The sequence below is a fragment of the Pleurodeles waltl genome, chromosome 4_2 (assembly GCF_031143425.1).
Source record: "Pleurodeles waltl isolate 20211129_DDA chromosome 4_2, aPleWal1.hap1.20221129, whole genome shotgun sequence".
Classification (NCBI taxonomy): Eukaryota; Metazoa; Chordata; class Amphibia; order Caudata; family Salamandridae; genus Pleurodeles; species Pleurodeles waltl.
This window is the reverse complement of record NC_090443.1, coordinates 618,948,949-618,962,722: the sequence shown is the minus strand read 5'-3', so window position 1 is coordinate 618,962,722 and position 13,774 is coordinate 618,948,949. Positions and strand designations below refer to the sequence as shown.

Sequence of the window (13,774 nt, the reverse complement as noted above, 5' to 3'; positions counted from 1 at the left end):
TCATGCCAGCAGATGAGAAAGGAAACAATATTCAGAACAAATGAACAACATAAACAAATAGCTATCATAAATAGTTTTGCAATACAAGGGACTTTTCCTTCAGACATTCTTTTTTTAGGTTCCAATGTCATATGTTTTAGGAGATGTATATTTTTTCCGAGATATATTTTTTATTGCCTGTTAAATTGGCAGGTGTGCATTAATTAAAGAAAATTCCAATGAGATGAAATGCGAAGTCTATAGGAACATTTCTGTCATGCACAGCATCTGAAAGTATCTACTAGCGTGTAGCTGTTCAAAAGCATATGCGTGTTCTTCCATTAAGGAGTAGGTTGTAACAAAAATGCCTGCAAGCTGTGCTTCTTGAATTGAAAGCAGTGAACAGAATAGATGTCCCTTTCAGTGAAGTGATGTAAAAAAGGATGTTCAAAGCACTAATCTGCCCAAACAATCTTAGAGGTGTCTCTCATCTTCTTTAGCCACATGTTAATGTCTTAGCATCGATACTGACACGTAGCAGGAATTGACAAGTGACTTCAAATTGGTCGAAGTGGTGAATAGAAAATCATGGCTTACACCCTCCAGGTGAGAAATAATAAATGTCTTTCCTACTTCTCCCTGGAGTGACATGCACAGGTATGTGCCTGCACACGATGTCAACGTACTGAGATGTGATTTTTTCAACATCCAATGGGCTTACTAAAATCTGCATTGGAATAATTGAGGATGACATGCACAGATAAGAAGAAAACTCAATGTAGTCTCCCCTTAGCTAACAAAGGAGTGCCAAAAATGAATTTCAATTGTGTCCTGTAATGGGTACAAGTGCCATAGACCCTCACTCCTCTTCCATGGAGGCTATGTCCAAATTGACCATTGTGTCACCCATGTTTCACACTCTTAATACAGCAGTCGGACCCTGAAATATAAAGAAACCAGGCGATCAAAAAGGTTTTCTGAAATAATTTGACAATATATATGTATTTATTTATTTAATTAATTTGTTTGTTTGGGGCTGGAAAGACCAGTTTGGGTGTGACTAGAAGTCTATGATCAGTTGATCTAACTTGAAGGTTATGGCTACTTGATTTAAGATTATGAGTTGGTGTTTAGCAAGCAAAGATGTCTAAGGCACAATTATTGAAAAATGATTTAACAAGTGGACTAGGCAGGTAAACCCTTTGCAAATGCCCTTTTTGGTGGGTTTTATATTTATCACTGTTTCAAGGGGGCATCTAAGCAGTGTTAACATTAAGAACATAGTTCTCGAGCACATTTTTTGGGCATGCACATACATACAATTGTTTTAAATAATCTTTCGAATGAGAACTCCATGCTTCAAGAAATTGTAATCATCACTTCAAGTATGTTTTCTCAGTTGATGTTATTTTTGACAGACGATGAACTGGAAGTGATAATGAGCATGTTATAGAATATATTAAGGAATGTTATTCCTACTTTCTTTCTCACTTTATAAATAATATGTAATATATATATGTCGTCAGATATTTTGTTGTGTCCGTTCACTTGATTGCTTATTGTGTAATTGGTATCTCATTTAGTATTTGCCAACTTTGCCCATTCACATGCTTCTCTAAGACATGCTTAAGCATTGCTGGGCATGACTCGTGACACAGTGTACAACCAACAGGTTTTTTGTTCTCCAATAAGCAACACTCTACAAGTATGTATTCTTCTGTAAATATCACATAATGAGCTCATGCGATAATGTGTTTTTTGGCTTAGGGTCACCCTGGAAAAGAAGGTCAATCTGGCGAGAAAGGTGCCCAGGTGAGGTTAAGACTGTTTATCTTCAATCGTGCCACATGCAGTGGAATTCCTACTACCTGTTGAAACAAGAGTTGAATGATTCATCTATGCTAGGGCATATTTTGAACATTTTGAACTCCACCTTATAGCTTTCTAGTCAGATGTCAAGGAATATACCCGTTATTACAGGCCCATTAACTCAGGTTATTGATATGAGCCTCAGGGGAGGACCTACAACAACAGACAGGCTCTTTAACAACCAGTGTCACCTGAGGCAGAAGGTCTATAAGGCTATGAGAACATGTCATCCAATGTGGGTAGAATGCTCTAAATTAAACAGGGAGAACCACAAAGACAAACATAGGAAGGATGGAGCAGAAGGCCTGTTCCGGTGGTTATTAGACCAGAGCTACTTTGTTGTCTTCATTGGATCTCTCAACATTCCATACTTCTAACATTATTACACACCACTTATTCAAAGAAAATATGCACCTGACCATGGTAGTTATTGAACAAAAGTTTGAAAAAGAGTGAATTTTTTTTTTTTTAGATGCATTTATTGATTATGGGGGTTATTACAACTTTGGAGGAGGTGTTAATACTTCACAAAAGTGACGGTAAAGTGACGGATAAACCACCAGCCGTATTACGAGTCCATTATATCCTATGGAACTCGTAATACGGCTAGTGGTATATCCGTCAGATTTGGGACGGATTAACACCTCCTCCAAAGTTGTAATAACCCCCTATGTGTGTTTTGCTTACTTCAACATACAGTTAGTCAGAAAGATAGCCTGCCACTTCTATAGATTTGCAATTTCACAGTTTCCTCCAGATGCCCTTCTTGAGTTGCTCATTACGGATGAGTGTCCCATGGAACTTATCCAACAGGTGCATCTGATGTGTTGGAAATGCTCGACAAAATGAGTTCTATGACAAACAATTTCCTTTCTGTTATTAAAATGTGCACCCGTCAATAAAGTTGCCAATTTTAAAATGCAGAAAACTCTCTTTGGAGTTTAATGGGCTCGTTTATATACCACAAGGAAAATTCACTCACCATCCGCTTCCATATGCATGTACGTCAGGTAACGTGTCCTCAGGGAGTCTTCGGTCAAGCATTTTGTATGGCACTTAATTGCAAGTTAAGTATGGCACTGCAGGCAAAGTTGAATTCAACTAATGCATCTTTTCACCTCATACTTCTAAAATCTATGATATATATCAATATTGACACTTGATTGAGAATTCACAGTTATGATGTTCATTTAGATTAGGAAAATCCAATATAGGTGTATTAGTAACTGTCATGTAAATAGTTGAGATTGATTATACATACATGACTTTTAAGTGGATACTCTAAAATGTGGCATGGAAACAGCTCTCCTACACCTAAAATGGTTGCTCATGTTTTACATGGACCCGCATACAGAGAGTTTGTCTCACCTTCCTTAGTAGTAACGGTTTGCACGACCCGTAGGGTTTTCTGACAAATGCATCGTTGTAGACAACCAAGATGAGTATAGACCAGCATGAAACGTCAATTCAGGAGCTAACTGCCTACTGGTCCTTGTTGGTACTTCATAAACTGAGACAGAAGCCCTCGTTGCTACTATAAACTAGTCTGTGATGATAGGAATTTGAAATTTATGAAGGGCAACTAGAAATTGTAATTTGCATCAAAATGAATACTTGTGGAGCTGGATTACAAATACCCTATTGCCAGTTTAATATGGCTGTGTCACATACCTTCCATAAAATATAATTCTGTTCTACTTTTCATTGAATAGTGACACCGGGGAACTCAATGTCCCCTTCAGAGGATACATTGCCACCCTTCTGTCCTAGATGCCAGTGGCTCATTCTATGTTATATTACGTCATGTCATTTTCATGTTGTGGCTATAATCTTGAAAGAATTGTATCACCTCATTGCGGAAAGAACACCACCGATCTGTTTACCCTCATACAAACACTACATTCTGATGCATCCATTTGTAGACACGTCCAGGATAGTTCTAGCCAAAAGCAGTAACCACTCGCGCTGTCTTGGTTTTCTAAGATATTGCTGAGTTGTCCCACCAGAATGAGTTGTTATCCTGATGCTGGTGCTTCAGGATTCGGTTTCTGTGGTTCAGACTTTGTGGATGACGATTGCGCGCAGGCATTCAATTCCCTGGATGTCTTTTTGCGCGCAGCAGCTATTTTTCTAGGCTGGCCTTTCGCCAAGCACAATGCGTAATGATTGTCCGTCATATTTTCATACTATAACACTTATAACAGCTAGAGACGTCAGCAGAACAGAAATGTATGAAAGCTTGCATGTGTCTGACGCTAATGGGCGCATTTCTATAATGATAAGTGTTTTTGTCTGTACTTGTAGGGACCTTCAGGGCCGCAAGGTCCGATCGGATATCCTGGTCCTCGCGGGGTGAAGGTGAGTATTAAACTATATTCAGACAGAATTAATCACTCTTGTATCCTATTATGAAAAACATTCCCATCTCTTCTGTGTGCAGGGCGCCGATGGGGTCCGTGGTCTCAAAGGCGGCAAAGGTGAAAAGGTACGTGCAGCATCCTTTGGTCGTCACTTTGTGAAGCAAGGGATCGCCTTTGTGTTTCAGAGTTGCTGTTTGGTTTTACCTTTGTTTTACTCTGCCGCTGTCTTTCGTTTCCCATGGCAACTAAGTTCCGAGACAGCGATGGGAAGCAGACCAGGACACCCCACCCATTCTCTGCTCTTTAATCCTTGAAAATCTGTCTCTTGAACTTGGAAGGTGCAGGTGATTCCCTGGGGCATTTCCCTCCCAGTTCATTCATGCTGTGAGCTCCAGTTTTTAAAGTCAAATTAGGACTCGCGTGCGGTTAAAAACAGTCCAGAAATGAAACTCAGATTGACTTCTCTATGTTTAAATAGTGGCAGGCATAGTTTAGTTCCAAAAATAATTGCTATGCCTTACCAATTGTGTACGTACCACATCAGTGAAATTACAAAGACTGCAGTAAATTATATTATTTTGGAAACAGTTATGACGTTTATGTTTTTTTAACATCTGACACAACTTTGCTCTGGGAGCTCAAGCCAAAATCATATGTAAAACAGCTTTCTTTTCTAATTTTGGATAGTACCTTTTAGCATAGAGCAGTACAATGCTGATTAGGGATGCAAGGCTGTTTTTATTACACAGGCATTATTTTGTTTCAATCCTGATTTTTTTTTTTTTTTTGTATTACAGAAAACCCCTAGTTTTCTTACACTGTATGTAACTTTCACCGTTTAATACAGAGGGGCCCATTTAATTTATCACAACATGGTAAAGCAAGGGAACTTGTGGCGCAGCCCTGGATGAAAGGGAGAGATCAGAGATGCTCTATATTTAGAAAGATAAGGAGCATTTCTCATTCTCCCTGTGTTGGTGCACTGTGTGCTGCCTAGTGGCTACCATAGTGCAATGGTGCCTGCATTATGGAAAGGACTTTTTTTGTGCAGGAAGGGACGCATATCTGTACAAAACAATCCAAAGAGGCATATTCCTCTTTCCATTCTGCTGCAGAATACAGCACACAAGGTAAGAGGAAGTCACGCTCCTTTTTACACATCTCTGAGGTACGCACATCTTTCAGTGCAAACATAGGTTTGTTTACATGTCTTTTATAAACCTGGGTTTCAGTCAAAATACATGGGTGGATGCAAGGAAATGCCCGTCCTCCACCCATATATTCCATACAGAATACAAAGTAACACAAGGCGTTGCATCACTTTGTATTAACTAAACCACGCAAAGGTATGCAAAATGGCTTCACGTGGCTTAATAAATTACATTAAGGATTTTGCACTAGCATCATTCAATCCGTTACTGTGGAAAGTTTATGGGCAACACAGCTGGTATCTCACTTGCCTTTTGTATGAAAGGGCATAATGTCCTCATAATGTTCATGGAGGTGACTGCTTAAGCAAATTTCACAATTTACCTGAAATTCTCTCAGAAAATATGTATTTTAAGATATAAAAATGTTAGCAAATAATACATATGAAAGAACATTAAAATTATATTAGTGCGCAAAAGTGGAGAATACAGAGGAGTTCAATCATACACAAGCCTACAGTCAATGAGGACTATTTTTTACTAATTGGGGCACAAAAACACATACCTTAGGTATTCCTGAATAGTAATGAATCTTAATAGATTGTAAATTGTTAATTGTAAGATGCAATGTTTCCATGTTCAGCATCATAGATCACAACAGCAAATAATTTACAAAATCAAATGTTAAAATGAACAAATTACCACATATAATGAGCTTATCTCAGACCACAGCTATAGCATTTTGAGGGTAGGAACCCATATGCTAAGGCCAGTATGAAAATGTGAGATTATATTATTAGCACAATACAAGATATTACATTTTTAATGGAACTTGGTTAAAAACGTTTGCTGGTGAGTCTAGCATGGGAAACAAACGACTTTTTTGGAGTCCGACCTCCATGGGAACTGTTTCTGAGCTCTGCCAAATCAGGGTAACATTTATACCATCAATAACCCTTTCAGAATTCCTAAATTTACCGCTTCAAATCATTTGGCTGTGGTATGGAACCAAGGATGTTGATTCACTAACATGCCAGGGGAAGCAAAAATAACATCAAATATCATTCTTCCCCAATGACATCAAAGGGTTGATCCCTTGTCCCAGCTTTGGCTCCTCAACATCCTTTTGTTTGCTGCTGAGGTGGTGAGGGTACGGTAAAGAAGAGGAAACTATAGAAAACATACATCCTGTTAAACCTGCTGCTGAGAGGTTAGGGGATGGGCAACGAGTGATAAGTATAGGAAGTGGGTAGACCCACTGACTGTCTGCTCCTGCCATTGCTTTCATGAACTTGAGGCTTGGAATGGGTAGGGGAGTGTATGGGGACCAATTAGTAAGCCGTGGATAGCAGGTCCGTCCTGTGCATGTCCCTAAATTGTTCCATGCAACAAAGAGCACAGGGGGTCATAAGTTACATTGTACCTTCACATTAAGGTATATTTTAGGGAGAAACTGTTTGTGCAAGTGGAAAACACATCTGGGCCCTTTCTCTGGATCCTAAAGCAGTCAGTGGTTAATGAACAGCATCTGTAGCAGGTATAGTTGTTTGCTTGTGTTGTTTTAGGGCCCACTGAATTCAAATCTGTGATTATATCAGTGTTACAATTAAGTGAAATCAAGCAGTCAAGTACTAATCATGGAGACTGCAGTAGATTTAAAACTCAACTATGGTAGGGCACAGTAGTAACGCAAATTACATTTCAATCAGTAGTCAGAGAGATGTGTTTTAAAACAACAGGCCTATTAACACGTAGGAAACGGAGAATCGTTAAAATGAATAATCAACAACAGAACATTTGAGAAGGTTAAAGCCCAATCTGGGGCCAAGCTATTGCCTGAAATCTGTTTAAAGTGTTTATTCAATAGATGCTGTACTCAAAATAACATGGGAGCTTATACATGTTTTCATACGTAGAAAGAGAAATCACAGCTGTCTTTGATACACTCAGGTCTCTGTGTTGAGTCCTGAGTATATATCCTCCAATGACTCTAAATTCAAAGAGCATTCATCGTCAGGGTCTGTATGTAAACCTGCGCCCAGGACAAGTAACATCCAGAGTTTTTCAAACATCACACATCGAGGATCTTCATTCCAGGGCTTGGCATCAAGCAGGTTCTAAGCTCCAGGGCAGTGGACCGCCTCGAAAGAGCCATGCTTTAAGTCCAGAAAATCCTCTAAGAAAGGTCTGGACAACATGCGTGACCCACTGTCTCAGAAGTTCCTTGGCTTTGAAACAAACATTTGGCACTGGTAAGTCCTCAAACTCCACAACCCAAGAATAAATGCCTCGGATATAGAGTCTCGGACTGAAGAGCCTGTGTCAGCTGTGTCAGAACTGGTTCTATTCTGAAGACACTTTCGAGGCAGGCTCTGACCTTGAGCCCGAGTCATCCCCTCCCTGCTGAAGATCTAAGCATTCAGCATAGTCCGTGTCAAGGGAGCATCTATAATAATGTAGTCTCCTTCCAAATCCGCCCACCGCTACCACCGACTGGGTTCACATGCACCCTCCCACCTCCCCAGAGAAAACCATCGTATGCAAGCAAGATGGAAATGCCATCTGCATCCAGTTCGTTTGCCTCCCATGCTCGCAAGGCAAACGATTTACATCGTCAAATTGGCACCTGTCTTGTTTAAAAAATAGATCCAATCAACGCCCATCTTCAACTACATGATTTAAAAACCACTTGTTTCAACTTAGTAGGAGGAGTGTTTTTGCCTCACACTTCTTGGACTGCTACGCCAATTCTGCAAGTACTCGGGAGACCTGTAAACGTTATTGCTGAAATATCAAACAGCAGGGTTCAGGGCGTGCTTCAGAACTTGAAGACAGAAACAGATGTAAAAGGTGAACTTTCAAATTGTTCATGAATCGAAATGCTTGCCTAGACCCCAGGCTAGCCAGTTACTAAGTACATTTCAGTGCTAAGAGTATTTGGCTGTAAATTATAATTTTAGACAGTGATCAGATTTCTGGATATTTGGTACATGTAAATGCATCAATGTTCGTTAGCTTTCATCCTCTTCCACTAATATGTGTGGCGGGGTTTGAGGTATGCACTGTCCTAAAAGCTATTGTAATTGATGAGCACAAAGGAAGAGCAATCCCATTAGGCAGTACCGAATGAGATCATTAGATACTCACAGACAACCTAATAAAAAGTGCATCACCATCCCGCATCTCATCTGCCACACGTCCTGCAAAATATGCAGCAGCGGGGCAGAAAATGATCCACTAAGCACTGTGTACATTGCATGCACGTTCTGCTGCAGAATGTATTGCATACCGAGCAGGGAAGGAAACATTTACATTAATGGAGCAGAATAGGATATGTGCAGATGTGCGTATAGTGCCAGTTGTAGAGTCTAGCTGGACTCGTTCTAGTGTTTCTGCCAGCCACTCTGCTGAGGGCTGGTCTTACATGTGTACCCCACACCCACCCAACACAGGCGTCACCAGTCAGGTGACCCTGCCAATTAAAGGTGCCGGGCGCACGTGCCTGAGGCCAGTTAGTAATACCCTACCACTGTGTCTGCGTCACATTTCTTTCCAGCATGAAGGCCTAGAGCCCCATACAACACCAGTGTGCGCTTTTTGCAGGATTCAATGTGTGCGGAGCACGTCCTGAAAAAGTGTGCATGAACGGGACAGAAAATGATCCGCTCAGATGTCATCGCACCGCACTTGCACTTTGGTTGCAAAAAGCAGCAGGACCAGGGCCGGGATGCACATTGTGTCACCCATGCATTTCACTGGGGGCAGAGTTGGCCACCATAGCTCAGCAATGCTGAGGAACCCCTTTCCCTTCATGGAGTTTTGTAGGGTTTGAACATTTTTGTCAGAGCCGTTTTTTGGCACGTGATGATGTCAGCCATTATTAAGTGTGGGCACATTGTGCATCACAGGTCAGTGACTGAAAGGCACTGTCGGGTGTAATGCATGCCTAAAAACATAAACGGCATGGTCATGTTAAACTTTTTACATTGTTAAGCCGTGCTTCCTCATGGGTTAGAAACAAGCAATGGTTAGACTTTTAGCAGCAGTTGCCTTGTATAAAGGTACTATATATTGGTTCTGGAATCCAAACCCAGTTTTCAGAAAAAAAACAAGAAACCTTTGAGAATTTTGCATAAACAACAAATATTTAATCCAACAACTATAACGATAATATGAATAAAGACTGATCAGAAAGGATATGAGAGGTTCAAGTGGAGGAAAGCAGAGGATGTGGCCAATGTTGATGCATTAGAAGTAGTTAAGATATCCTTCAATTTTCAGCAGAATTGTATTTTGACAAGGCAAAACCAGTCTATATCTATGCAAGTACAAGTTCCCTAAGGGGCATACTTACAACCCCTAGCCCCACCTTGCGTCACCCTTGCGTCATTATTTATACGCAAAGATGACGTTAAGGAGGCCTTTCGCCTGGTCTGTATTTACAAAGTGGCGCAATGCTTGCATTGCACCACTTTGTGACCCCTGGCACCACATTATGCCTGCTCCAGGCATAATGTATGCAAGGGGGGGTGTTCTGATGCAGAGAAGTCCGAAAAAATGGCACAGTGAAATTTACAGTATTTCACTGCACCATTGTTTCCATCATTTTAATCAATGGGCCTCCCTGTGCTTTTCTGCACTAGCTTCAAAAATGTTTATGCTAGTGCAGCAAAGCTCCACAATAGCATCAAAAATGTTAATGCTATAGTCCTAACAATCGCCATAGTGCACCATATTGTAAATAAAGCACAATCATGGTGTCAGTAGGATGGGCAAGGGCGATGCAAGAAAAGTGGTGCATCTGGACCAGTGCACAACCTTCTTGTAAAAAGCTCCTTAATCGCCTGATGAGGCTATTAACAGAGTGAGCAGTGCAATTGGGAATTACAAGTTCTTGGTAAATTTGGACAAAGGAAATTTCACCTCAGGACTTCAGCTGTAGGAAACAGCCAAAAGTCTCTGGTTGTATTATAAAAAGAAATGAGAAATTCCCAAAGGAATGGGAAAATAAATTACGCATATGTATGAGTTCCAACTAAAATTCCCATTGTGTCCTTCTCCAAAGTTGCCTGTACCCCTTGTCATGATAACTCTGGAGGCGGGCCGAACGGAGTAGGAATCGGGAACCTGGTAGAGACCCTTACTGAAATACGTTGCACTGTTTCTTATCATATGTACTTGGTCAATGCTCTTTTAATGCATTCAGCTATTTCCGCCTTCGAAACATTCCAAACCCTGATAACTATTTGCGCTGTCTTTGCTAATGTAGCATTATTTGCAAACAAAATAATTGCACAATGTGATGGGAAATTATCATTGGCATTGCAGCTCATCATGTATAAAATAGTCTGAATTGAGTGTGTTTTCAGATTCCTTACGTGCATTTTAAAAGGTTGCTTTGACTCTCACACACGAACATGCAATTGTTCTGTTGCACTGACCTGTTGAAAGTCACTCCTTCCTTAGCAGATTTCACCCTTGAGATTCACTGTTAGTTCCAGTTTCTTGATTTTCTCTATCTGCATTTTACAGTACTGTCCTGTCGCCGATCAGGAAGTCTGACTGGTCATTGTTCCCTAACCCCAGAATTTTATGAGGTCCTTGCATCCATGCTGCAAGATTTCCTTACTGATTTTGGAGCAGGGTTTCCTTATATCTTAAGGGAAATGCAGCTAACAATGTTATTTCCTCTAGATGGCGACAGAAGCTGGATTTGCAGTGTTTTCTTTCCTTGCAGGACTTTTTAGTACTTTAAAACAAGTCCTCGTCTTATCAAGGGTCCAGCTTCAGTTTGCCTACCAAAGCCCCGCCAGAACGTCTGACATGTCTGGTGCTTGCAGGGCACGTTCAAGTTTTGCAGATTGTACACAACTTTTACGTTCAGTTGTATTATCATAAACCTTTAGGTTCCCTGTTTTGCTCATTCCAGAAAGCCATTTGTTCAGTGTTTGTTTTTTTCCCATGCTTGTTTTTGGTATTCTCACAAGATATTTTTCAATGCTATTGACCACGAGAGGTGTGAGATGAGTTCATTTCTAAGGAAAAGTTTGTGAAGGACTAAATAATTCAGTATGTAGGAATTAGCATCTTACAATTGGACACATTTGTATTTCATAAAACTGTTGGCAGCAATGAATTATGCGTGAATCATTGCAAATAGATGCTATAAAACATTACTTATTTTACAAGAACAATTGAAAATTTCCTCAGCAAAGAAAGTGTATGTGCTTTGGCCTAGTGCGACAAAGGCAGACACATTGGTCTTCATTTTGAACCTCATTATTTTTAGCTTTGTCTCACGCATTCCAAGAAACGCGGACAGAGTTTTCCCATACAAGTCTGTATAACATCCTAACCTGCAGCGAAGTGCCCTGGTCGCAGCAGTCAAGCGACTATCTAAGGAATGTTAGCAGGGTCTGCCAATACACGCTGCTTCCCCTGCAGGCTGCGGGATCTGCTAGAACTTGAAACAACAAGCGGGGAGACAAAATGTGGCCGCGAACTAAACGCACGAATTGCTGCAGGAAACCAACTTCACACAATCTACTACACGATTTTTTCAACATTTGAAACCACCTGGATCAGTTCTGTCTGCCCCTGGCAACTTAAGAAAAAAAAATGGGTAGGCATTGACACATCTCAGAAGGCCATTATTTTTCAACCGTGTGCATACTGTTTGCAGCATGGACCAGATAAAAGAATGTTTCTACACTAAGTGAATTTCAAGTTACACTGAGGTAAAATATTTTAATATCACAAGTATGAATGCCGTTATTAAGAACCAGAATTGCAAGGTATGTTTTAAGATCCTAAATTTTAGATTGAAAGTCAGTCATGTTATTTTAAATCCTCTAAGCAAAGAGGTATGGAGGCGCTCGTGCTACAGTGATAAACACACCATGATATGAATAGTGCATTAACTGGTCAATTTAAGGTGGACAAGCAGGAAGCTTTATTTATTAATTAATATTTACTATGTTAATGCTTGGTTAATACTGAATCCCTGAGGACAGTTGCAAAAACGAATCCAATTATGTGTTTTCTCATTCAGTTTCCATTTTGTACACTAAGGCAATGCAGCACAGTGGCCAAAAAGGCTGTACTGCGCTGCGTGACAGGGAGGAAGCAGGAGAGAGCCACGTCTGTGAAGAGATGGCTCTCTCCTCCCCTGACCCTGCGCTGATATTGATTTCAGCTGCCGTGCACCACACACACACCTTTGTGCCGTAGTGTGAGAGTCTGTGCATGCGTCTAGGATAGGATTTGTACTAGAAGGGTTCTTTGAGTAATATGGCCCTTTGTTCTCTCCCTTTGGGAAGCTACTCACTTTGCCAGCACAAAGTCTATTTTAATGAAGGCCTGATCATAACAGAGAATTCTAGTTCCAGTCCCGGAAACACTACAATTATTTCTTGAAAAGTACAGTTCTTTAATCGATTCTATTCCTTTGATTGAATGAGAGAGTCCACACGATCAGTCCATAGTTCTTCCAGCATAATCGAGTGGGAGTTCTTAGAATGCCTTCTGTCATCATTCTCGACCTCCACATGCCGCAGAGTATCAGTACAGTATATCTTAACCTCAGTTTTACAAATGGCAGATAGTATGAGCAGGATCGGCTCGCGGCAAGCAGAAGGGGTGGTGCAGCACTTGGGGGAGTGGGCGGGTTTCTCCTCGCTGCAGGCATAGGCTCCCATCCTAACCTGCGTACAACCCTGATGCCTCTGATCAAAGCAGAGTCAGGATTGGGCTTTGTTGCTGGGCTGGAGAGAGCCTACTGCGCTTGCTTGTTTGGCCAGCCCGAGACTGCCGGCCAAACACACATGTGCTCCGAGGGGAGTGTTGAGCACTCCCCCCCACTGCTTCATTGGCCTTACGCTTAATGGGGGGCCTGAATGGTAGGGAGACCACTGAAAGACTGGTGGGGGTGGGGGGCTCCTGCACTGCAGGTGCTGTAGGGGCGTGCATTATGCTCCTAAATGGGTCCCAGTGTTTAAAGGTCAGTAGTAAAGGGCACAAATAAAAGTTTTTGCGGGAAGTGATAAACAACAGCATTTAAATTAGCAGGTTGGCTTATAGTACTTGTGATTACAAAAATGCATTTTGATATGAAACAGTTTAAATACTAAGCATTGAAATATTAACTTTGTGAAGCGCAATGTTGTAAGACAGGCATTTAAAATAGAAATTCGACTTCTGCGTGCCGGCATTGTAAGAAGCAGAAGGTACTTAAATAGGCACATTTTTCAGAATATGGTGGTGGGACAAGCTCATCCGGTAGTTAAATTATCTCTTACTGATTTGTCTGACCTGCGTAATCAATCCACAACAGCCCCATATTTCAGACAATTCAGCTCATTTAACAGGCGCATTTAATTTGCAATAGTTACAGTGATGGATAGCCAAGTTAATGCACTT

At 41.0% G+C, this 13,774-nt stretch overlaps 1 protein-coding gene across 5 annotated transcripts in view; it reads left to right on the top strand.

Moving 5' to 3' along the window:
- COL11A1 (collagen type XI alpha 1 chain) overlaps window positions 1–13,774 on the top strand; it is a 360,373-nt gene that overhangs the window by 198,803 nt on the left and 147,796 nt on the right. For all 5 annotated transcript variants that reach the window (XM_069232190.1, XM_069232193.1, XM_069232189.1 and 2 more), the window contains 3 exons: window positions 1,747–1,791; window positions 4,153–4,206; window positions 4,289–4,333. In XM_069232190.1, the coding sequence (XP_069088291.1) occupies window positions 1,747–1,791; window positions 4,153–4,206; window positions 4,289–4,333 (144 nt within the window). The remainder of the gene's footprint in view (window positions 1–1,746; window positions 1,792–4,152; window positions 4,207–4,288; window positions 4,334–13,774) is intronic.